The 26,182-nt window shown below is 45.1% G+C and overlaps 1 protein-coding gene across 2 annotated transcripts in view; it reads right to left on the bottom strand.

Annotated features, from left to right (window-relative positions):
* ASTN2 (astrotactin 2) overlaps positions 1-26,182 on the bottom strand; it is a 320,421-nt gene that overhangs the window by 3,276 nt on the left and 290,963 nt on the right. For both annotated transcript variants that reach the window (XM_042479280.1, XM_042479282.1), the window contains exons 20-22: positions 16,972-17,113; positions 3,229-3,329; positions 2,280-2,463 (exon numbers count right to left, since the gene is read on the bottom strand). In XM_042479280.1, the coding sequence (XP_042335214.1) occupies positions 2,280-2,463; positions 3,229-3,329; positions 16,972-17,113 (427 nt within the window). The remainder of the gene's footprint in view (positions 1-2,279; positions 2,464-3,228; positions 3,330-16,971; positions 17,114-26,182) is intronic.

Here is a 26,182-nt window from a genome sequence, read left to right as displayed (position 1 = left end):
ACAAAGAAGAGGGAAGGAAGAATTGAGGGAATAGGGGAAAGGGAGTGAGGTATCTCCTTGAGCAGGAGGAGATAAATGAGAAGAGCAGGCCCTGTAATGTCATAAATCAGAGGCTGAGTCCTCTCCAAGTTCTCCCAGTGGAAGTCGGGGTTTTCAAAACTGGAGATAAAATTGGCCCAAGCGCTGGCTGGACCTACCTCCCACCCATCCCAGACCAGAAAAGAGGAATAGTTTCTAAGGGATGGGAATTCATTAAGTCATTAAAGGGTCAGGAAAGAGAGTCAAGGAAAGGCGTTCCATGGTGGGCTGGGTGCCATGGACGCGTAACTACTTCCTCCCGCTGTTGGCCATCTCCACCCCACCATGTTCCTCTTGACTCCTGCCAGACATTAAGAATGAATGACGGAGCAGAGAAATGTGATCATAAAAGGAGCTGCCACATTTTTATTCTCTATACTGTACAGTCCATGCAACACAGTTCTGCAAATTTGGTGCCTTCTGGATCCAGAATTTCTTGCCATTGGCTACTCTGGCTGGGGTGGATGGGAGCTAAAGTCCAAAAACATCTGGAGATCATCAGGGCTTTGAAAGGAAGGTGTAAAGGGTGACTTAACTATTTCAGCACCGCAGTGAATAACCTGGCATCCTTGGATTTTTATCTCTAAAAGATGTGTATTTCATTGACACATTGCATTAACGATTTTGCAACAAGACTATTTTGATGCATTACTGAAGGATGTGGATTAATAAATGTTCCCTTTGCTGTAGGAATGCTTACCAATGCATAGTAGAATACGGCAGGAACAAGGTTAGTTCATTCTTCTCCTGATGGTTAGTTCCAACTAGAAGGTTGCCATAAGTCAGAAATGACTTGAAGGCACACATCAACAACAATGTACATGCACACAGGCCGCTCAGAACCAGAACAAGGGTGGGGTGAGAGCGCAGTCTATCTTGACATTTCTGACCCAGGTATTTCTCTGGCTTGAACATGAGCTGCCTGTGCTGATAAGAGCGGAGGAAGGATGCAAAGGAAAGAACTGAAAGCCGCGGTGGGTTGTGTGTGCTCCAAATCTGGAACTAATTTGAGATATCATCCCTGTTCAGTGTTCAAACCGGAGAGAGAGAACCAGAGAAATTATCAAGGGAGTCAACAAGGAAACCCACTCCTCTCGTATCACTACCTTTATCAAAGAAAAGTTCCATCCCTGGAACCCTGGCCTTCCCATACTCACTGAAAGGGAATATCTGAATCATCCCACCCCAAAAAACCCCAAAGAAAACAAAAGGAGCTCCTTTCCAAAATACACTGGCTGATTGTATCCGGAGATTACCCTTTTGGTGAGTGCTGCAGATATGAGAATCATCTGGCCCTGCACTCATCCACTTCTGATGTTCTTTGCTGCATTGTTTTGTGCAAAGTGAAATGGGCCGCAACTGGAGAAGTGCTTTCTGGGAAACCTGTTGCCTTTGGATGTCCTTGTGCCCACCTTTGGACTATGTTTTGGTCAAGGTTGCAAGAATGGTTGTCTGGCCTGTCTAGAATGATTTGTGTGTTTGTGTGTGAGAAAGATGTTTGTGGCAGTGGTATGAAGGAGCTACCCTTAAAACAGGGGTACCAGACAAGACCAGGGTAGGTACAAAGAAGGAATGGCTCTTCAGCAGTGCCCTTGAACACCAAACCCCAGCCTGCCAAGCTTCAAGTGAACATAGTTAGTGGCAAAGGAGGGCAAGCATGGGAGCTGAGCTTCTGGGAGGGCTATCAAGGCATCTGCACTATGGCACTATGTCTCCTTGGCTGACATTGCTTCAAGGGGTCACAATAAAGTTGGGTGGCAAGCCCACTGTAGATGAGACTCCATGCGGAGATGCTCCCCTCTCTTCTGTGACTTGCACAGAGGAAAAGTATAGAGATGGTGAAGTCAGGTTATGGATACCAATGGCTATTAGTCACAAGGGCGAGACATTACCTCCAGTCTGATCTGAGAGATATGACTTTGCATATCATAAATTTTGAGGGAATATGGATAGCAAGATGCCATTGTGCTCATGTCTTCCTTACGGTTTTCCCATTGTGTTGCCCACCATGTGAACAAAACGATGAACTAAATATGCTTTTGGTCTGGACCAACATAGCTCTTTTTCTGCTCTTACTGCTCTGCCATTAGCAAGCTGGTCTCCAAGTTAAGTTTCACCCCTGTGTTGTTTTGGACAAATTGAGCAGTGGAAGCTTTGACCATGTGCTTGTAGCTTCCAGGGGAAATGATGGGAATGACTACCTGGGCCCAAGTTCATCCTCGCTACGCCAGACAAAGTCCCCAAACTTCTCATAGTGGGAGTTGTAGTGGTGCTGGACACGGAAAAGCATGGAAGCTGAGACCTCCATCAGGGTGTTGTAGGCTGTCTGTTGCTCCTTCCCGCTGGTGTAGCCATTGTACAAGTTGTAAATCTTATCTGCTATCTCTGGAAAAGGAAGCAGAGAGGAAAATGGGTCAACACCTTTCCCCACCCACTAGGCAATGTTCAAAATATGTCTTCGGCCGACTTGCCTTTTTCTCATAATGCACCACTGAAATTTCTTCAGTTTTGCTGCTATAAAAACTGCTGTGTTACGCCACATCTCTGCCCTGAGCCAACTCAGGAGTCAATGCGCTTCAGCCAATGCAAGGAACAGATCTCTGGAGTCTCACCCAGCCTCTTTGGTTTCCAGGGAGGAAATATTATGAAACCTTCCAAACAAAATGAGGTATAAACTGATACTTTCACACCTCACACTTTTCTCATGCAGAGAGCTCCACCTTGACAGTCGATTTAATGGCCAGAAGATCCAACTGGATTTTTTGGGGTTTGTCATTCAGTTTTTCACAAAATAGAATAATAATTAATATTAAAACTAAGTCATCATCAAGTGGGATGCAATAGGGTTAGACAACAATCAGATGATGACCCTAAGGCAAACTGAGACGGAAAGCTAAATATCTCACAAAGCAATAAATCCCAGAATGCTAGAGATAGAGAGAGAGAGATAGAGAGAGAGAGAGAGGCCACTGTGTCTATCCACTGATAGCTTTAACCCTGTTCACATGTGGTCCTGAGATCTTAGCATCATGGCAAAGCAGCCCTTGACTGAATAATAGATGGCCACCCTTCCTCCGGTTCTTTGGGAACCCCCAAGGGATGTGCTCAGTTGCTGGGGATGGAGGTGTGCAGGGGAATTTAGTGTTTTACCCTCCGCTTTGCTGTCATCCACCAATGGGCAGGCTGTCCTCAGGGTGACCGTGCTCAGCTCCGAGTGCCTTCCACGCGTGTCCACGGCATACAGTGTGAATCTGGAAGAGAGAAGAGACATTGGGTCAAACCACTGAAACGTAAAGGTATGGGAATGGGAGCAAATAGTTTACAGTATGGCTTATAATGCTGCTATTGCAGCCCTTCAAGTCGTTTCTGACTTAAGGAGACCATAAGGCGGACCTATCAAGGGCTTTTCTTGGCAAGATTAGTTCATATGGCAAATATGGCTAATATTTGGTTGGTCGTATTTTTAACGTAGAAGCCACCTTGAGTTCCTAAACTTGGGGGAAAGCTGAGATGACAATATATAACAATGATCAACGACTATGAAGTAGAGATAGACAACACTGACAGAAAGGGGTAGATTTCTCTTTTCTTCCCTTGCTTCACCCTCTGCACCCTTTCCTTTCTGTTGGGATCTGCCTGGTCTTCAGGTGTCTGGTTTCACTTCTGGAACAGAAGTGGAACATCTGGCTTTTCTTTTGAGAAGTTGCTTTCGCTAGAGGTGAAGGAGGAGGAGGTTGACTCCTCTGCCATGACATCTCGTTCCTTTGCCGGGACGGTGCAGCTGGATGGGGTGCTAAGATGTGGAGCAGAACGTTCCCAGCATCATGAAACACTGCTCCATGGGACATCACATCTGGAGGGATCGGACTGTGCCCAAGTTTAATTTGCGTAGGGAACAAAGTGAAAAGGCACACTACAGGAACAACAACAACAACAACAAACGCCCTGGCGATTGCATGTGTTTTTTGAAAGATCTCTTATCATGGCTTTGTGCGCCACCAGCTGCAAAGTTTATTTGGGGTTTTGTGTGTGTGTGTGTGTGTGTGTGTGTGATATTGGGGATGGCAATGGGTTTTGTAAAATCTACCATTTCTTCTTGGCCAGGGATGGGCAACTATGCAGAGGGATCAAGTCATTCTCCCCAAAAACACTGACACATTTCATTAAACCAGAACTGATGACATATCATTTCTGGCTACTGTTTTTGGCTGATTATGGAGATCTTTTTGTTTCATTTTGAGGGAGATGCAGGGAGTAAATTGCTGCCTCTGAACTCAGATTTGGCCAATTTTGTGGCGAAACATCAGATATCTCACTATATATATATTCCAAAATCTGAAATCAAAAACGCTCCTAGTCCCAAGCGTTTTGGATACAGGGGATTAAACTTGTATCCCATAAAGTAATAGATAGTGAATTCAAGGTAGGTACTGTTTGAGTCCACTAGTACCCATGTATCATTGTTGCACATATTGCTACATCCTCAGTTCCGCTATCTGCCATGTTCTTACATGGGCAAGTGTCTCCAAATCTTTCTGGCTTCGACGATCTGCTAGAAGCAGCTCCACATCCTTCAGAACTGGCAAGGCCTTGAGTCGAAACATTAGACACAATGTTCGGTGACCACAGTGCCAGTTAACTTTCATGCCAAGAATGCCCTCGTCGAAAGAGTCAATGTTAACACTGAATCCATTAGTCAAAGGTTACAGCCTCTCTGCTTTTTGCGATGCTGGCCCTGGAAGCGTTTGGAGACACATCTGAAAGCTGTTTAAAAGTGCAAGACCTCTTTAGCGAAGAGGGTCTCTAGGGGAGGGCATCAACCTGACAGCTGGAGGTGGAGGAAGGAAAGAAGGTTGCTCAGAATGAACGGAGGAGAAAGAAAATCAATGCTCCGCTTTCTTGACGTAACCAAGGAGATGCGGCAGGATGTTTTTCAACAACGCTTACTTCCCAGATGGACCCTCCATGCATTTAGGTTCATAGTGCAATGACATAAAATGATAGCGATGCCAAAAAGCCTCTTCAGAGCGAGGGTAGTGTTCCCCACCCTTGCTCCGAGTTGGCTTTGGGATGCTATCGCATAGCCAAAACAGATGGGATATCTGACAATCGGAAATCGTTGTGGGTTGTCTGCAATCTGTTTCCAGCGAGGAACGTCTTCAGCAGAAGCCCTGTTTGTTTGTTTTTAGAATTTTGTTATTCATTGTGCAACTATTCATACATCATAACAGAGAAACCAAAACATGAATCAAAGCATGTCTTGCATTTGCCATTTTTTTAAAATCTGAATAAAAATACCCATCTGCCTTATTTTCGTATCACTGGAAAAGGAAGGTTCTATGAATTGAGTCCAACTAGGAAGACTGTGGACAATCTGGCAGAAAGGTGCTCTTCAGGTTCCCGATACAAATAAATAGAAAGGATAGGTACCATATATCCAGGAAAGAGTCTCATTTTTAGACAGACAAAAGAATCTGCTATGATGTGTATTCCAATCTGCTAACATGATCCTCCAAAGCTTTTTTAAAAGAGACAAATAAGCAGATAGTTGTTCCAATGTATAGTTAATGCACCGCATTTCCTAAGAGGTAAGGAGGGCAGCAAGAAGCAGCGAGGGAAAGACAGCTTATCAGGAAAGTCCTATAGACTTCCCAGGATGCTGGAATAAGCGAGGACCTCGATAGATGTCCGTCGGCTCTCTGAAACAAAAGAATCGCAGCTTTAAATGTGGAAAATAGATTTAGGTTAAGTATTGTGGAATGCGGAGCACTAAACATCATTTAGCTCTTAAAAGCTGTTCCTAATAAGCGACCTCAGGGGGTTGCAGAGTATTTTGCTTGGACGTTTTACAGGACTTAAGTTGAACCGGCAATTGTGCAGCATTTATACGGCGTATTTTTTTGGTTGTTTTAATCTCCTGCTTTGAATTCAAAGGTTGTTAATACGAGGAAGCAAATGCTTGTCTGCAGGAACAAGGGGTCCGGGGGTGTTCTGGCTAAGAACTCAATGGTAGCTTACTCAGATGGTACTCAGCCAAGCCATTGTAGAGAAAAGATAGTGGAACAGGAGATCCCACCTGAAGATCACCTTTTTGGGTAATTAGTCTATCTCAACCCAGACATGGGGAACGTTAAGATCTCCAGATCTTTTGGACCACAGTTCTCAAACATTGTTGGCAGGGCTTAGGAGTTGGCCCAATACATCTGGAGAGTACAAACGTCCCTTGTTGTTGTTGTGTACCTTGAAGTGATTCTTGACTTATGGTGACCCTAAGGCAAACCAATCATAGGGTTTTCTTGGAACTGAACCCTGGTTTCCAGAGCTGCAGTCCAACACTCAAACTCCTACACCATAGTGGATCTCCTTACTCCTAGTTTAGCCAAATTAGCCCTCAGGAGGATCTAATGGAGAAGTATCTACAACATATCTTCTCCTGAGATCCTTTGAGGACAGCGGCAGCGTGGGATAGCCAACTCAAGAAATGATATCCCCCGAAGGTGGAAAGCTTTCAAAACAACAACAACAGTGTTGTACTAGATGAGCCATTAGATTTTACGACTACAGTAAATCCTTTCAGACATATGTTCCCATGTTTACACAAGAAATATGTCATGACCTGCCCTGGGTTTGTAGGGTTTGGTACAACAGAGATTGGAATAAACAAACAGAGAGGAGGACGGTGGCTGAGATATTGGGCAGGAGAGCAGATGCTTGAAGATGGGTGTCCCTAAAAGGTCTCCTGAAAAAGCCCATGAAATGGAAGCTGCTGAGGGAATGTGTCCACGAGAGAAGAGTCGGGCATCAAGTTTAGCATAAGAGAAGTCAACGAGGTTGGCTTAGGACTACATTTCTCTTCAATCGATACTCTCCTTTCTCATTTTAAACCGAGGAGAAAACACATGCACAGCTGATAGTTTCCTCAGATGAATGTTGGTAGGCTCACATCTACAAAAGCTCATGCTACCAGCTTCTTTCTTTTAGTTAGTCTCCAAGGTGCTACAAGATCCCTTCACATACTGATTTTCCAGACTAACATGGCTAAGCTGTTGAATTTTCGAACACATCTCAGGATGGAGAGTTTCCCTTCCCTCTTCCTTTCGCTCACACACCACCTTGCATTCATATGTATCCCAGGCAGGCTATGCCAACCATGAAAAGAAGTCACCGTAATGCCTCACTGGTGACACTAGCTAGGTATTTACAGTCCAGCTCTGGTTTTTGGTCTCTGTCTCCCCTTTGGGAGGAAGGCAATTCTCCCTGGCTTAATTATGACAACCAACAGCATCTCGGTGTCTTCAGTTCCCAACGTATCTTCATTACCTCGATTCCTGACAAGTTGCACAATCTCTCTGTGGTGCATCCCTGCTCTGAACATGACCCCTCCTGATCCACCTATAGGCTCAAGGCTTATTAAAATGATGGAGTCTTTCCTCTTTATGTCCAAACCCTCCCCTTCTCTCCATCGTCCTAAAATCTCTTGAGGAGGGGAAGGGAGAGGCAGAGAGAGGAGGAGAAGCTACCTCATCCTTGTCATCGTCCTCCTGACCCCACTGAGAACCCTCCGTCTAATCCGAACCACATTGCTGTCGATCAGATAGAGTAGTCAGTAAATAACCTTGACTCCAGCGGTCAGGAGAGGAAGGGATCCAATATCAGACCCCATGAATGATTCAGACCCAAACTCAAGCCACAGATGGCAGTTAACAGGAGGAGACCGATGCCACACAAGGCTCGGGGATCTCTGCGGAGTTCAGATTCCAGGCGTACACCAAAATAAATCCACTGGCCCCCGTCCAAAGGACTGTACAACTTCAAAATACAAAGGCAGCCAGCTCAGTGCAAGCAGAGGTTGATAGGGAAGGTGGAAGGGGAGAGAGGAGTTAGTTTGCTGCACGCTTTAACACTGTACTGCATCGGAAGAAGTGAGTTTCTATCCGCGAAAGCTCATGCTAAAATAAAAACCAGGTGAGTTTCTATCCACGAAAGCTCATGATCATTGCTGTTTTCTCTCCTTTGTAAAGTGCTATGTAAAGCCTATGGCACTATACCAGGGGTAGGCAACCTTTTTGAGCCGGGGGCCGGGTTGCTGTCCCTCAGACAACTGGTGGGCCAAAGCCAAAAATTAAATAATTAAATAATTTTAATAAATAAACAAATAAATAAATAAATAAGCCGGGACAAATGTAGGACAAAAATTTCAAACGGAGGACACTTTTTTTTAAAAAATGGAGGATACGCTGAAAAATTTGCTGATTTTTTTTAAAAAAATATTAATATAAATGCATGTTTCAGAGGCTTCTATAGACAATTGCCCCCCTTGCCCGCCTCTTGCCCCCCCTGCCCGCCTCTTGCCCCCCCCCTTGCCCGCCTCCTCCTGATAGGCCAAAGGCCCCACGCCCTCACGCGAGAGGCCAAAGGCTCCGGCGGCAATCAGCTTCAGGACCGGGCTGGGGCTGGTCTCAAGGCCTTGCCGGGCCGCATCCGACCCGTGGGCTGCAGGTTGCCTACCCCTGCACTATACAGATAATAATAATAATAATAATAATAATAATAATAATAATAATAATAAGGGCCAACTGTATTAAACAAAATTGTGTTTACAGAATTAATGTACTGGAAACATCCCACTGTCTCAAGTTTTCTCTTTGGCCCAATGAAGGGTGAATTGGTGCCACAAGAGTTGAGATACACCTATAGAAACAGGATGATTCTTCAATTCACCTTTGAGGTCAGTCATCTGCAGATTTCTACCAGGTAGCAAATTCAAGATTCGGGTAATCTAATAGACCCCGGCTACCCTTGCTTGTGGCAACCCTTAATGTATTTACCTGTAAAGAGCTGACTGGAGGAAAGCTCATAAGCACCGCCAAGGTCAATATGAATACCGTTCCTCTTTGCACGCGTCCAAAGAGCATTACCTTTCTTTTGCATGGACAATTTTGTATGCTGTACAAATGAGGTTGCACAAGGAGAAGGAGAATCGATTCTGACCTCTCCAGCCTTACTACTGCTTGGAAAGTACTTCCAACATGTGCATTCAGAGCCTGTGTCTATGGACCTCAATCTGGAGCCGGTCTGGCATCATGCCCCAGACTTCCCATGTTGGTGACCACATACACTGGGCCGAATTCACCACTGCTGCTTCTCCAGTCAAGAAGCTCCATGCAAGATAATCCTCGAGTACCTAGGCTAGACTTTGGACAGGAAAGAGTATAAGAGGATCTCCTGTCCTAGAAGAGTCTTGCTTATGCCCTACACGCAATCTGCCTTGTTGCAGGGCTGATGGATTAGTGCAATGGAGCCTGCTAAGGTTTCAGGAGACAGATCAGCAGGCCTTTCCAGCTGTAGGCTACAACGGCAGGAGGGAAGTAATATAGCAGTTTTCACGATGAGGTGCATGATGTTTTACAACCCTATAATACCCTGAATGGGAAACTCTGGAACAGAACAAAACAAAAGGAAGCCCTATATATGTCCCTTTTTAAAATCATAGCATTGTAGAGTTGGAAGAGTCCCCCAAGAGCCATCCAGTCCAACCCCTGCCATGCAGGAATACACTATCAATCCCACCCTTAAGAACAGAAAGAGGACAGTTTCCCCCTTTTTGTCTCCACCCTCAATCCCAAGTACAGGCTAACAAGTCAAAATTTCTAAGGAGTTTATCACACTGGGGCTAATTTTAGGCATTAAAGAGAGATTAAAATGCATTTAATGCATCCCACAAATGAAGCGAAAATGGCAAGTAATTGCACGGATGATTATCAGACGCAATTGCGCAAATAAAGTGATATCGGAAATGCACTGTCGCTGAAATCCCAAAAGTAAAAAGATGCACATTGATATTTCTTTGTGACTATTTTAACGGCGGGTTTTGTGTGACTTTGTGTGAAATTGTTTTGTGTAATTACGCCATTTTTCCGGGATATTCACGATCTCCTTCGTGTGATAAACTCCTAATGCTCATCCCAGCTCTGGTTAAATCTTGCAGAATGAAAGATCAACCAAACTGTAGGTCGATGTGAGATCTGAAGGCCAACTACAAATCACTAAGACTATCTCTGTGGTTTTGGCCAGTTCCAAGAGAGCCCCTGGGCACAGAATGGGAAAATTTGGTTTGCCATTGTTGCAATCTTTGGATTCCTCACATTGCCCAACAAAAGCACACTATCTATAAATGCTCATGTCTCTCGTTTGTGGAATTCTTTCCCTCGACATGGAAGGGTTCCTATTTATGTAAGTGTTTGTTTAATTTTTTTTAATTGTACTCTTACAAACCAGACAGACAGAAAAGAGAAACCCACAGGGGAGATATGATCCCGGCCAAAAATATGTGCCACCTCTGATTGAGAAAACATCCTCTTGTGGCAGCACCACAAAATGCGAGCGAGCCGAGCTGATTGCAAAACCCCAAGAACAAGCGACATGGTCGGGTAGAGAAAGGAATGCGAGATCTCGGACGCGTCTGGAGGAGCACCCAGCAACCTCAAACCACCTCTTGGCTGTGCACTGAACCAATTCTTCCAGCTGGGCAGTGCCAGCCTGAGCAGATCAGCATCCACATTTTGGGGCCAGTCCAACTGTTTCCTGTTTCCAATGGGAGGTAGCAGATGTTGCTGTGGAAGTGCGGAAAGGAACTTGGCCAACAATGGAGCACTCTTGGCCTCAATTGAGATCGGCTTCCAGTCCTTGAGAGACTGAATCCCTGAGGTTGGTCCCAATGAAAGGAAGATCACCTCCGTGGTCTTGCCTAATGGCCATTAATGCTTTTTGGGGAGGACAGTAGGTCTGTGTGCTTATCTGTCTGTCCATCCACCCATCCAGTAGAGGATGAGCCAAATCCCGCGTGAGGTTGTTGTGAACATACGTGGCACATGAGAGTCACAAATCATTGGATAGCATCAAAGGCAACCACAGAAGCTATGGCTAATCGTTAACTCCTCACTAAGGAACAAATCTTCAGCTCTTAATTCCTCCACACTAATCCTATTCAGTGCCTACAGAATTCAAAGAAAGGGTTTGCATTGGATTTGGGATTTGATCCCAACTATAGGATTCGGCTGGACTCAATTTGCAAGAAGGGAGATTTCGACTAAATATGAGGAATGAGTGGATTTACAGTGGAAAAGACCCCCCTTGGAAGATGGTGGACTTGCCTTCAGTTGTTTCCATGCCTTACTGGCAAGGAGTTGAACTAGATGGCCCTTCCAACTCGGTGATGCTATGATTCACCAAGTTAGGGCTTCATTGCTAGGTCTACTTTCTCAGTGAAATTTTAGGAAAGAAGGATGGAAGGAAAAAGGCCCTGCACAAGAGGGAAAAAAGGGTAATGCTCGGAGTGGCAGCTATCTTTCATTCACTCGCTACCTTCCTTACCAGCCTTCTACAGAGATTTGACGGCATCTTGAGATAACCATGCTGGAAACATGTTGTCTCAAAAGCCTTGAGTTGTAAGAATCCCTCGCACAGCTGGGATGGGTCCGCAGGTTACTATCGGAGCTTGATAAACGGCAGCAGCTGGGCTCGAAGGAACCGGCGGAGGGGTGGCGAAGACGCAATGCTTTGCGTAAATGGGAGATTAGAGGGGGGAAAAGAAAGGAAGAAGAAAGCAAATGGGGGGGAAGAAATGAGGAGCAGCGGCAGCCTTTGGGAGATAAGAGGCATGAAGGACCGCTTGTGCTTTTGGCTCGGATGGTGTGTTTGCTTAGGAAGTTGTTGCAAAAAAAGAGAAAGAACAAAGGGGATATATGTTGCAGGTGTCTGCGAGGAGGTCCTGAAACGAGTTTTATTGATTCTCAGGCCAAATGAATGCAGGCTGTGACCTTGGCTGGTTTTTCTCTATGGGTGGGGATTTGGCCCACTTGGCAGTTTTGACACAGATACTCTTGGGACCAGAGAAATAGATCCAGAGTGAATCATTCCAAAGAAAGAGATCACTGAAGACCAGAGGAAAACTCTACGATAGGGCTGCCATAAGTTGTAGTTGACTTGATGACACTTAGGATGCTCCTTGTTTTCACAACCTCTAAAGCAGCCGTTCCCAAACTTTGGTCCTCCAGGTGCCTTGGACTTCAGCTCCCATAAGCCCCAACCTGCTTGGCCAACTGTCAGGAATGCTGGGATCTGACGTCCAAAATATCTGGAGGATCAACGTTTGGGAACCACTGCTCTGAAACATTGCCCTCTTGTGGGTTTTGCATAACATCAAACTCCCCTGAAAATGGGGGCTTCAAAATATTTTGGGAGTTGGATTCCCATAAGCTCCAGATCGGAGGGGTAATTGTTTGGAAAGCTGGGAGTTCTAGTCCCAAACATTTGGATGACAGAGATCATCGCAGAAAGTATGAACAAGGTTGCATCGCCCTTCTCTTAAGCCTCTCGTCGGTATATCCTGGTTTACTGTGGGATGGATCTGTTCTCATTTACTCTTCCCTGTAGGCAGAGGGAAAAGCAAACTGCTGCAGCCTGTCTTAGCTTATGAGTTCTTCATTAATTACTTTCCTGTCTTGAGCATACTCTGAAGTTTCTTGGCCACATGTGTCCTAGTTGTCACCTGAAAAATGCTGGAGGGTACATGATAGCCACACCGAAGATATATTATTGTAGGGTGCCTTATAACAGTATACAAAGGCATCTTGTAATGGCTTTGAGGCAAACTGAGTGGAAGATGTTGTAGCATAAGCTTCCATAGACTTGGTCTACTATCTCAGATGCAACCAGTACCCCCCATAAAGTGCTTCTACGGGGGAAGAGTAAGTCTGTACAGGGATTTATAATTATCAGAATGTATTTTTAACATTGTGGCTATGTATACCATTACTTCCCTCTTGCTAGATCCAGAACCAATTTCAATTCCTGTACTTAAGAACATGAAGCAAGATTTGTGTGTGTGTGCATATGCCTACTTTATTTGCAGGCAACATATACTTAAATTAAATTCAACATACGGTGGGCCCTTGGTACCTGCTGGGTTTTACTTCTAGGTTCTCCCGTGGAGACCAAAATCTGTGCATGCTCAAGTGCCATTAAAAACAATGGTGCAGTTACATGGCGTCCTTTATATAAAATAGCAAAATCCAGGTTTCTTTTTTGGAATGTATTCATTTATGTATTATATATTTATATATTTTAAAGGTGGAAATGGTTGATAAAGAATCCGTGGATACGAAGGGCCGACTGTACTTAACGGAATGGGCCCCTAGTTGCAGGCAACTGCAACATGAAGGAGAAAGTATTTCTTTTTCCAAAACTGACTGTGTTTGTGCACTCATGCGTGTGTATAGTGTGAGAGTGTTGTTTGTTTCTTTAAAATGCTAGCAAAGTCTGAAAGGGGGGGGGGGATCGGATAGCCCCTGTTTGTTTGTTTGTTCTTAGAAACCACAATCCCCGCTTTGATCTAAGGGAGGAAATGTGTGGGGTAGAGGTAGGGGAAAGAGGAGGGAAAAAATTGGTCAATAGGGTGGACTAATAGTTGGAGGATGATGCACAGGGACAGGACATGAGATAATATTTGTGGAATCCATGAAGGAGGACACTGAGGTCCCATCCCTGCCTTTAGATCATGGGTTTTGGGGGAAAACATGCACTGCACAGCATAGGCGAATTGCAAAACACAACCTCTCCAAAGGACTGTTGACCACTGGAACGGCTCCCAAGAGAGGCATGTTTTGCTTCAAGGAGAGTAAGGCAAAACACAAACAAGCAAGGAGAGAATCATTTGGGGAGGGAAGGAGAAGGAGAGGCCCAAAACAAAAACACACCTCTGAAGCCTCTGTTTGCGTGACATTTGCCCGCACTGTCGCCACTCCTTTGGAAAGTCGGTGACCTGCTGGGAAGCCGGAGGAACCTTGCCCTGGCTTCACAAAAGTCTTTCTGTCTGTGCGCAAGCATTCTGGGAATGTTTCAGGGCATGCGTCCCAAGCTGGTAGAGGTAAGTGCTACATCTAGTGGATCTGCCCTGTAGTGATCATTTGTTTTGTGTTTACACTGCAATCCCATTTTTGACCCTCTGTACGAATGCATACAAATGCACCAGAGGAAGCGGCTCAAGTCTACAAAAGCTTACCATATATACATGACTATAAGTCGGCTGCATGTATAAGTCGAGGGTAGGTTTTGGGGCCAGAATTACGGATTTTGAGATTATCCATGTATAAGTCGAGGGTAAAACCTAAGAGCATGTGACAAAGGATCTAAACAATGAAGCAAGGAAAATAATGCCAATTTACAAAATCCCAGCAGACACAACTGCTTGTGCTCATATTAAAGGCTGGATGGATGAGAGAAGAGAAGGGGCCCAATGCTTCCAGGACATATTATGCTCTTGCTTTTCACCAGGGGATGGTTCCTTTTTGAATAAGAGTTAAAGTACAGTGTGTACATCCTACATTGACCCATGGATAAGTTGACTCAGGTTTTGGAGTTCAATTATTTGACTAAAGTTTCTAGACTTATACATAAGTATATACAGTATGTTCCCAACTTCTCTCCTTCAGTTAGTCTCAAAGGTGCTGCAAGATCCCTTTGCACACTGATTTGTCTATCTATATTACAAATTCTCCTCTTAACATCTGCTGGAGGATAACAGCAAAGGACTGGTCCCAACCGGGCCTCCTCAGCATCCCTGTCCCAACTGATGAAGGAGTCGCATCCAGCATTCGGAGGACATCTGCGTGCTTATTCCACCCTCTGTTTGGGACTGTTTGACAGCTGAGAAAACTAAACAGCAAGCCCCTGCATCTGGCTCTGTCTAAACTTTGGGCTTCTCCCTTTGGGGTCCTTCAAGAAGACCAACCACAGTCAGCAAAGTTGTTTATCAGTCATGGGGTCCTCTTTTCCCATCCCTCATCGGAGCTGCTCAACTCCTGGTTATAATGGGAATATAAGAAGAGACTAAAGTGGATATGGAGAAATACTTCTGAAGGGGGAGGGAGGGAGATAGATAGATAGATAGATAGATAGATAGATAGATAGATAGATAGAGAGGGAGAGAGGGAGGAGGGAGAGAAAGGGTGGGTGGGAGGGAGGGAGATAGGAAAGAAGAGAGATAGAAAAAAGAGGGAGGGAGGGAGGGAGGGAAGGAGGGAGGGAGGGGACAGAAAAAAGGAAGGAAGGGAGGGAGGGAGGATGGAAGAAAGAAAAGAGACAGAAAAAGGAGGGAGGGAGGGACAGAAAGGAAGGCAGGCAGGCAGGCAGGCAGGCAGGGAGAGAAGGAAGGAAGGAAGGAAGGAAGGAAGGAAGGAAGGAAGGAATTCTGAATTAATTATGGTGACATCTATTTATGGAAGCTTTTTTCGCCCTTTGCAGGGCAGGTTTGCCATGACACAACCCTTCTTGCTTCCAGTCCATTGGGGAGAAGCCTGGAGACCATGCAGACTTGCCTGCCATGGTTGGCAACCAAAGAGTTAGCAGGCATCAGGCTCTGAGCAGCCCCATTTATTAGAAGCAAATTACTGGCAGGCGGTGCTTTCTTTTCCACATTCGCACTGGGCGCCTTTTCAGAACAGGCCTGATTTCCAGAGAGATTAATCCATACGACTTGTGTTGGGGTTGTGTGTGTGTGTGTCTTGTGTGTCTGCGCGTCTGTGTTTAGGAAAGGAAACATTAAAAAATATTAAATGGCAAACGCACTTTAGAGCCGGCGTGCCTCATAAAGCAAAGTGTAATGAAACCATTTCCTTTTTTTAGATCTTGTCGACATATGTAATGGGAAAAGGGGAGGGCTGCTGGGACCCGGTCGGAGCGGACTGGAGCGGCAGAAGGAAAGTATCAATCAGGCCTGAAAAATTTCCAATGGGGTGGATTTGACAGTCGGAGTGTGTGTGTGTGTGTGTATGTGTATGTGTGTGTTAGGAAAAATAACTATGACACTCTCTAAGCATTGGAAAAATACAGAAACACAATCAGCTCATGTCGAGGTGCAGGCCCACAAAGTGGAACGGCAACACCATGTGCTTTACGGTGTGACAGAAATACATTAGCGTTTTGCCTTTGTTTTGGAGTGTTCGTTCCCATTTGCGTTGTATGTTAACAGGAATCTGGACGTGCTTGTTTTAATTTTAATTTTAACTTTTGGCTAAGGACTTGTCTACATTGCTTATAAAACCCAAACTGCCCCCATGCTTGCTGCGTGCCGTTTGCATTACGCAGGCCCCAAACTCTGAATTGGGTCCAGGATATTACTTAGAGGTTCCTAGGCCTCATTCCCACTTACAGATAAATCGGACTGATGCAGCATCAGATCATGGTTTACACTACACTTGCCCCAATCACATTTTCTGGCATCAAAATAACCCCCTTGTGGTTTGCATTCGGGAATGAATCAATTCAAAATGATTTGGTTCCAGTCGGCCGAAGGGCAAAATTGAATCGGTTCCGATCCGCTTGTGGTTCACACTTGCACTGAATCGATTTGGTGAAAAAGACGCGCAAAAAGAATCAGCGTCAAAAAGATGCGGGTTAAATGGGTCCAGCGCATGCCCCCCCCCCCCGACTGAATCGATTTAAGTAGGAACCTGGTTCAAACTGAATTGCGATCCAGTGTAAAAGGTAGTGGGAATAAGGCCCTAGAGGGGACACATCATTCAAATCCATAAATGATAAAAACATCAAAGAGGCAAATATGGAGGGCTGACTGTAATCACCATCATCGTCATCATCATCATTGTCATCTATGAAATACGAAACATTTCTGGTCCCAAGCATCTCAGATAAGGGAGACTCAATTTGTATTTCAAAGTGAATAACACATATAAAGTGAGCAAAACGTTTTGGCTTCTGCTGTCTAAAGATGAACTATGAATTGTGAAGGTTGATGAAAGTGTCTCAGATCCCGAAGGATCTTTCTCCCACTTCTCCTAGCATCCAATTTCCATCTCAGTCCCCTTTCCTACTTACTTGTACAATCCGTCCGGCTCCAAACACTTGAAAATGACCGAGTAGAGGCTGGTGTCCGGAGCATCGCCGTGGCTCCTTCCGGCGGCAACGCAGGTGGTTCCGAGGCCAGAGAGTAAATCGTCCGCAAAGCTCAAGGATTCCCCTGTAAGCCAAAGAAGAGAAGCGAGTAAGCTGAAGACCAAGGGTGGGGAAAATGGGAGGAAGAAACAGAAAGACCTCTTGAAAAGAAGGTGAAAGAGTGGGATGACAAGGAATTAAACTGGATTGTCCTTGTCCAAGCATGTCAGTCAGGAAGATGCACTTAGATCAGTGGAAGGGGATTTGGAGTTTTGTGAGATATTTAGCCTTCTCTTTCAGAGAGCTCTGGTGCCCCAACAAACTACAAATCCCAAGACTTCATAGGATGGAGCCATGGCAGTTAAAGCGGTTTTAACCCACGATGAAAGAAGACCAGCATTCCCAAGTTGCAAGGCAATTGAACCACCATCACATTAAAACCCGTTAAAACAAAGTACTGACAACAACGACAAATTGAAAAAAGCATTGAGATATACAAGGCCTGTCAAAGGCCAGCAGGAATAAAAAGTTACACGTAGCTTATACCCCTCGCAGTGCATTTTAGGAAAGAGCAGTGAAAAGTGGACCAGACGCTTCCTTCAATGAGTTTTGCAAACATTCAGAATTGAAGAAAATGGGGGAGAAAAGAAATGACTCTCCTGCATGTGGGCAGGCACACTTCTGGATTGCATCCAACACAGTTTGGGGTTTAATATTAAACATGAGCTGTTTCCAGTGCTGGACAGGTTAGTGGCAAGGTGGTGTGTTTGTGTGTACGCATCTGTCAAGGGAGAGAAAAGGCAGAGTTTCAAGTATGTTGGAGAAGCGAGGAAAATTCATTCCTCGGCTCTGAACATCTACTATGAGTCAAACTTTGGCTCTTGCGCCAGACCACAGAATGCCTCTTGCACCCCTTCGCCTTTCCTTCATTTTCTTTGCACCCTGCTCAAAGACTCAAAGAAGAAAATGTGCAAATATACATGTATATGTGCGTGTTTGTGCATGTTTGTGTGTGTGTGTGTGTGTATTTATATATATATGTCTGGTCTCAATCCCCAGTTCTGGTGCAAAGTGTCCCAGTCCAACACTCAAACCAATAGACCACATGGCCTAGTGAAATCAAAACAAGCGTCGTGCCAAACCCCAAATCCAACTACCATTATTACTATAACACTATTACTAGTAGCTAAACCCATAACCAACCATTGGCTGCCTTTTCATGAGTTCCAAAATTTGTTGTTTGGTGCCTCTCTCTGCTTAATAATAGGGTCAACCCTGCTTGTTAGGAAGGAATGCCCAAAAAGCAAAAAGAGTCTCCAGAAGCAGGACTGGATAGCTTTTTAAAAAGGATGGTTTGCTGTAGTACCAAAAAGAATGTGGTTCCTAGAAGGAAAAATACAAAATGGTGACTCCTGGGCATTACTCCAACCAGGTAAAACCATTTAATGTCAAACGATTGCTTTCCATCTTTCTCTCCTCTTCTTTCCCTGCCAACCATTTCTTGCTGTGGGCATCACTCACTTGCGGCGAGGAAACAAAGGAGGTTGGAGGGTGCAAGGAAATGAGAAATGACTCCTTTCCCATCCCCAGCTGTCCGTCCCCCGAACATTTCTTTTAAAAATCCCACTTTTGCTCCATTTTGAAAGGCAGCACAGAAGAAAGCTTGAATCCCCCCAAAAAAGGAAAACAAGGAAGAAAGGTTGCATGGATAAATAAATATATTGGTAGGTCTGGTGGAGGCCTGATTGTGTTTCAACCCCAATGGAGCAATAATGGAGAACAGGCACATACCTAGACGGGGGCTCCCAATTCCCTCTCCGTTTTTCAAGGGAAGGAAAAACAGAACAGAGAGGCCCGAAATGGCATAAATGCAAAAGCCTGGGAGGTTGGATGGGGAAAGGGGCCACCATAAGGATTTCTGCCCCCCCCCCAGAAGGTGCCAATGGAGGGAGGGAGTGGAAAAGAAAGGTGAGCTGGGAGTTTGGGAAAGGGGAATCTTTTCCATTTTGCTCCAGCCCCGGTTCAATTTCGCCTTGGCTCAGGAAACACCTGGCCCTCGGAGGTCTGTAAAAATATGTCACACGTGGTGTGTGTTCATGGCACCTTTCCCTTCTCCCAGTTTTCCACCTCAAGGTGTTAAGACCAGAGGAGGAGGAGGGAAACGCCAAGGGTGGATGGAGAAGGTGGGGGAGAAGGGTTCGCTCAGATTTGCCCACCCTTAAAGCATGCAAAATAGAGAGCCAGAGTGGTGTAGTGGTTTAAGCACTGGGCCACACGACTATGGAGAGGGTTCAAACCCGGGCTCAGCCATGCATACCCACATTGGAAAGTCATTTCAGAGGATGGCCATGGCAAACTGTCTCTGAAGTAACTTGCCAAGAGAACCCCATGTGCCTTAGGGTCGCCATAAATCGGAAACGACTCGAAGGCACACAAAAACAAGAACAAAGCATGCAAAATGGGAGTCCCGAGCTAGAACCTGGGAAACAAGCATGCACCATTTTCGTTTTATTTGTGGGGTGCCTGAAATGCGCTTTAAGCTCTCTTTAATGCTGAAATTAGCCCCAGTGTGATAAACTCCATGGAAGAAGTGGAGGAGGAAGAAAATAAAATCCTATCGTCCTTTTGGCATCCCATCGGAGTAGGCTGTTAATAGTGCATTTGACCTTTCTGTGCCTAGACTAAATCAGTGCAGAATCAAACACAGGGCTCTGGAAGCCCTGCTTGGTTCCACCCGAATTGGCAAAGCAAAGGAGAGCGATTTCCTAGAAAGAGGCTCGGAGCATAATTAATCTACAGGAGGCGTGGGTGATTTTTCAAATCCAATTATCGCCAGGCAAGGCCAAACAAAGGAGCGTTCTCACATTTCTAAGCTCAAGAGTTCGCAGCAGATGGGATTTTTGTAGCCTGTGGATAGCTGGGCAAATGGTTCCTTGGGTGACACAAGGATGTGACTCCGAAGAGGACCCAGCTATACTCATGCCCTGTTGATTTGTGCCGTTATTTATTTCATGCATTTTTATTCACACATTTCATTGCAAAGGCAAAAAATGGATTGGGAGAGAAGGCTTGCAAACTGCGAGAACAAAAGCGCAACAAAGCCAAAGATAACACAGACAACACTATACGGGTAACAAAGTCTTAGGCAACAAAGCTCCTTTCTAATAGGTGATCTTTGCTGCTGTTCCTGCTGTGTGCCTTCCAGTCGTTTCCGACTTATAGAGACCCTAAGGTCATCATGGGGTTTTCTTGGCAGGATTTGTTCACTCAAGATTTGCCATTGCCTTCCTCTGAGGCTGAGAGAGTGTGACTTGCCCAAAAATCGCCCAAAGGGTTTCATGGCAAAGCGAGGAATTGAACCCTGGTCTCCAGAGTTGTAGTAAATGGTGGGTCTCATCTAGCAATGCTGTGAGATTTCGGGATGCTGCTCTGAATGCCGCAGATATGGGAAGACTTTCTTCTATGGTTCTTCAGGCAGGAGGGAGTAAAACAAAGGAGAGGAGCAGTTTGGGAAAAGAATCCCCTTTCTTTTGTTATGCTTTCCTCTGTTTATTCAACTCGTGCCTCTTCTCTGATTCTCCTTGGCCCTTTCTTTAGGGGCATAAAACACTATTCTGACCTGGTCTGTTGGGTAGAAAGCATGCAGGAAGGAGAACCATTTCAAGGCAGGGGGGATAAGTCAAATAAATACCCCCACTGTTTTTTGTTTTTCTCAAAAAGCTTCCTTAGCTTGGAAAAAACTCTCCGGGTCATTTTTTCCTACTGTTTAAATCCCTGTTTTTTGGGTTGCACACAGAAATGTGTAAACAGATTTTATAAGGTTCTAATTCATACCTGACCGGTACAGTTTATAGCTTTACACAGATTATATATAATATATAAAATTAAAACGACCCCCCCCCCCCAAAAGAGAGACAGAGCTGTGAGTCCCTCCAAATAGAGGTCACTCTGAGCACTCACTCTGAAATGCCATTAAGCAAAGCAAGATGTGGAGACTGGGCTTGAGGTGTGATTTTAGAAGCAGATTTCTACTTCCAGATCCCTTCCAGCTGCCTTTTAAAGAGGTCATTGGTCTGCCTTGGTGAAGGAATGTGACATGGAGAAACATCTCATCTATTCAGTGGTGGACCAGGAGCCTCACCAAGTACCATCAGGGGCTGGCCTGAAGAAGAAGAGCCCTCCCTCCGATCCATCTGCCTTGGTCCAGGCCTCAGAGGGAGAGAAGAATGCTGGACCTGATTCCCTCCCCCCCTCACCATTCCCTTCTCCTTTTGTGTCGTGTCTTTTAGATTGTAAGCCTGTGGGCAGGGAACTGTCTGTTATCCCCTATATTGTAAACCGCTCGGATTCCCAGTGATTGGGCGGTATATAAATAAAACCTATTATTATTATTATTATTATTATTATTATTATTATTATTATTATGGGAGAGCTACCATTAGCAAAACATGCTACATGGGTTACAATAATGGTGGTGGTCAAGAGCATCAGTGCAGTTGGTGTTATCCAGTGAGGGTGCCGAGAAGGAGCTTGGGGAGGTTGGCAGACTGCTCCTCCTTTCCTCCCATTACCTTCTTCACCTGCACCCTGGTTACCGCTTGGTCTGGTGTGGCCTCTGGATGGCCTGTTCAGGGTATGGCATGGTTGCTCCCCCAGAAAACATGCCATACTCAGAATGGAAGGCACCACACTGCCCAGTAGCGACTGCTGATGGAGCCAGTGCCATGGCCTCCTGGAGGTCTGTTGCAAGTCTAGTGGGGCCACTGGATGAATGAGAAAGGAAGGTGATGTCCTTTCTCACTCATCCAACAGTTGCGCCAGTCCCACTGGTGTACATCCCCCCTGTAGGGTGTCACCCAGCGTGATCCGTACTCCCCCTTGGAAGTGATGACTTAAGGAACTGGGTATGTTTAGCCTGGAAAAGAGATGGTTAGGAGGTGCTATGATAGCCCTGTTTAAGTACTGTATTTGAAGGGGTGTCACATTGAGGAGGGAGCAAGCTTGTTTTCTGTTGCTCCAGAGACTAGGGCACAGAACAATGGATGCGAGCTATAGGAAAAGAGATTCCATATCAACATTAGGAGGAACTTTCTGACAGTAACAGTCGTTCAACCATGGAAGATACTCCCTTGGAGAGTGATGAAGTCTCTTTCTTTGGAGGTCTTTAAGCAGAGGCTGAATAGCCATCTGTCAGGGATGATTTGATTGTGAGTGCCTCCATGGCAGGAGGGGGTTGGACTGGATGGACCTTGTCTGGTCCTACAGACAAAGATAAGGCTTTAGGGTCCAAGGATGCTCAAAGAAGCTCATGAAAGGTCATTTCACTGGGGGGCCCTCAAAATCTGGAGATGGCTTTGCAAACCACTGTGTTTTATATGCAACTCCCTAAGACTATGACCCCATCCAGTTTTGGTTTTCAAATGTGGCTAACTGTTGATCGGAAAATGCAAGGACTCCACAGCTCTTCCTTCTTGAAGTTGCCTTAGAACTGGATGTGGATATAGGAATACGGGAAAAGTTTGAAAAACGTAAGATATATGGCCACTCAGTGGATGAGATTCCCTAATGCTATTGACACTCAGATCCCTGGTGAAGGAATGATTGTAAGACTTTCTTTGCATGCCAAGGAAAATAGACAGGTGACATGCAGGTTCTCCCGAAGCCAAGATTTCTCCAGATGAAGCTCGCCTCTGTTCATTTCAAATGCTATTTCTATTTTGTTGGGGCTGGTCTCAGCCCTTGAAGAGATAACCACTGAGGTTTCCCAGCAATTCTTACGGTGTCTTTCTTCCTTGACCTCCAGTGCCTGCAAAAATATACCCATCCAAAAATCCATTTCTCTCTCCCAATTACGGTGGCCATTAATGCCCATGTGTTTGATGGTGAAATCACAGTCTGGCTGACCTACATGGCTTTCAAGTGTGTACATTTCTCCATGGCTTTTTTAAAAAAAACCAGAAAGAGAACTGACTGCAAAGCACCAACCACCAGCTTATAGATCTGGCATCCAGCTATTTTGGTATGATCCACAAAGAGTGAAATAAAGACGTTTGAACCGCTTGAAGATGCCAGGGTAAAATGGGGATAGGAAAGAATTCATTGGAGGGAGACAAGCCGGGCGGATGGCCATTAAAAGGAAACAACAGCATTGACCAAGCGGCAAAGATTCTCTGCATATTTCCCACATAACTTTCTGGTATGGTTACAAAATCTCTCCTGCATGCTCAGCATGACAATGCTTATTGAGGCATTTCAAAAGGGGGAAAAATAAAACGAAGGCAGACGGCTCCGATTCCGGGATGGCAAGCGAGAAGCTGTGGCCTTTGTTAGGGAATGCTTGTGGTCGTTGGCACCATCCTCAGAGAAAACTTTGGTCAGAAGAAGCAACAACACGCGCCAGTCTCAGGTTGCAGTCCGTTCCTTATGCAAAGGGGCTGGGAGGAGAGAAGAGATGGGCAAGGATGAAAATAAGGGCACACTTAGAAAGATGGTTCCTTTGTAAACACTCCAGTTCTCCAAAGGAAAAAAAGACATCGACCCAGCCTTCCTTCTAGTGTGCAAAATAAAAAATGGGGACTTTTCCAAGGGGCAAGAATCAAACAAGCGTCAGATGCACAACTAGGGCTATTTCAAAGCAAGGAAGAATAAAGAGAATCCATTATGTCGGGTTCGGCTTAGGAGAGCCTTGTTTCCAGATCCTGTCCCTTTGAAATCCGAAAGCGATTGTTTTAAGAGCTAATACTTTAATCATACATGTCAAAGGCCTGTGAAGCCAAGCAGACAGTGAGGTTATGGGATCTGCGTGGAGTTCGGGTGGAGGCAAAGCATTGGGAGGAAGCCGTTTATTTATAGGCAAGAAGTACACGAAAATAAAACTCTTATCTGCCTGGTTCTTCACTGACACTCTTATCCAGCCACATTAAGAGCTCCTAATCCAAGCCATCAGAGGAAAAAGCATCTGTTCGACCAAACTCAGAATCCAAACTATAAAGAAAAAAGAAGGCATTAAGACTACGTTCGCGCAGACGGTGGCAGATGCAGATTAAGTTAAAAGAGGACATTAATATGAGTGTGTGTTGTTTACATGGTAATATCTGTCGCTGCCTCTGTTAGCAATGTTTATTATGTATGAGTACGGAGGATAAGGGGTTAGAACAAAATTCAGAGAAACAGATTGGATCCCAATTGGAAAAGGGGTCAAGCAAGGATGCGTCCTATCACCCTAACTGTTCAATTTGTATGCAGAAAACATTATAAGAAGAGCAGGTTTAGACTTTAGATAAGAAGAAAGAGGAGTGAAGATAGGAGGAAAAAACATCAACAATCTTAGATATGCAGATGACACCATATTACTAGCGGAAAACATTATGGGTTTGGAATAATTACTAAGGAAGGTCCCGGTGGAAAGTGCAAAGGCAGGCGTAAGGCTGAACATAAAGAAGACAAAAATAACGACTGTGGATGAAGTACATAAATTCAATCTTGATGATGAAGTAAGTGAAATGGTTAAAGAGTTTCCATATCTAGGATCGAATATAGATCAGAGTGAGGACCACAGCCAAGAAATCAGAAGAAGACTTGGGAACTAGAAAGAACTAGGCACGATCCTAAAGAGTAAAGATACACAACTTTGCACTAAAGTTGGAGTCATCCAAGCCAGAATATGCCCCATTGCCATGTGAGAACTGGACAGTGAAAAGGGCAGATAGGAAAAGAATGTACTCATTTGAGATGTGGTGCTGGAGAAGAGTGCTGAGGATACCATGAATCGCCAAAAAGACAAACAAATGAGTCATAAAACAGATCAAGCCAGAACTCTCCCTGGAAGCTATGATAACAAAACTGAGGCTGTCAAATTTTGGACACATCATGAGAAGGCACAACTCATTAGAAAAAACAATAATGCTAGGAAAGGTGGAAGGCAGTTGAAAGAGAGGAAGACTATGCACCAGATGGATAGATTCGATCGGGGAGGCTATAGGCATGAACCTACAAAACTTTAGGAGGCCAGTGGAGGATAGAGAGACTCTCAGCCACAGGGTCACCATGACTTGGGACTGACTCAAGGACAGTTTACAACAACAACAACAACAACAACAACAACAACAACAATGGAAGGGAAGGGAGTACAGGATGAAGAAGGGAGATGTGCTGGTTTTGGTAGTGTTGGTGTTGTGTGTGTTGGAGAGGGGGTTCATACCGATGGCTTGGTCTTTCATCCACTTTGGACGACAAAGAGGCACACAGATGGTTTGTGATTTAAAATGATTCCAATAAATCAACTCCGTCAGAGTGATCACAATGCCTCCATTTCTTTCTCTCTCCCCTCCTGTGCCCCCCACCTTGCATCACTGGTGAACAACAGCAAAGGAATGCATGACCGGAGGTGGAGCAGCAGGCTGTCTCAGCATGAAAGTGGAACAGGGAGAAACATATCTGCTGCTGGAGAGGTTGAGCGGGCAAACGTGAGCGCATTAGGGCGGCTGTCAGGATTGCGCATTAATAGGATGTCAGTGCCCCAGCATGGTAGAAACCCAGGCGAGCTAAGGAGGTCCCATTAAAATGTCTCGCCTCAGTCAGTTCTCTCGCCACATCTCAGCATGCAACAGAATGCGCCTCTCTGCTGACAATATTTGTGGCGTAATTTATCCCAGTTCTGTCCACCAGCATTCTCCGTACAGCAGCAGACACCGAATATAGAAAGCTGGAATGGCTATGATCTCCCATGGTCTCATAGTTTTGACTTTGCTCCTGTCCTGTAATTTACCACTTCCAAGGGTTTGCTCTTTGATCTTGTGAGAAGAGCAGTACCAGGGATGGGGAACATGTTGCAAATGTTGTTGGATGGCACTCCCCTTCATCCTTTCTCTTTGGAAAAACTGGCCAGTCATAACCAAAGAGTTTCCCTACCTGAAATAACTGGGGTAGCTTTGCATGTAGTGTTATAGAGCCCTGTCAAGTTGCACATGTCCAGCCACATATCCACGGAGTCTTTATCCAACCATCCATGGCTTGAAAATATTCAAATATAATATAAATTCCCAAAAGCAAGCCTTGGTTTTGCCAGTTTATATAAGAGGCATCATTTTACTATGCCACTGTATGTAGTGGGACTTGAGCTTCTATGGATTTTGGTCTCCAGAAGTGACTTTAT

The sequence above is a fragment of the Sceloporus undulatus genome, chromosome 7 (assembly GCF_019175285.1).
Source record: "Sceloporus undulatus isolate JIND9_A2432 ecotype Alabama chromosome 7, SceUnd_v1.1, whole genome shotgun sequence".
NCBI lineage: Eukaryota > Metazoa > Chordata > Lepidosauria > Squamata > Phrynosomatidae > Sceloporus > Sceloporus undulatus.
This window is presented reverse-complemented; position numbering and strand designations above follow the sequence as displayed.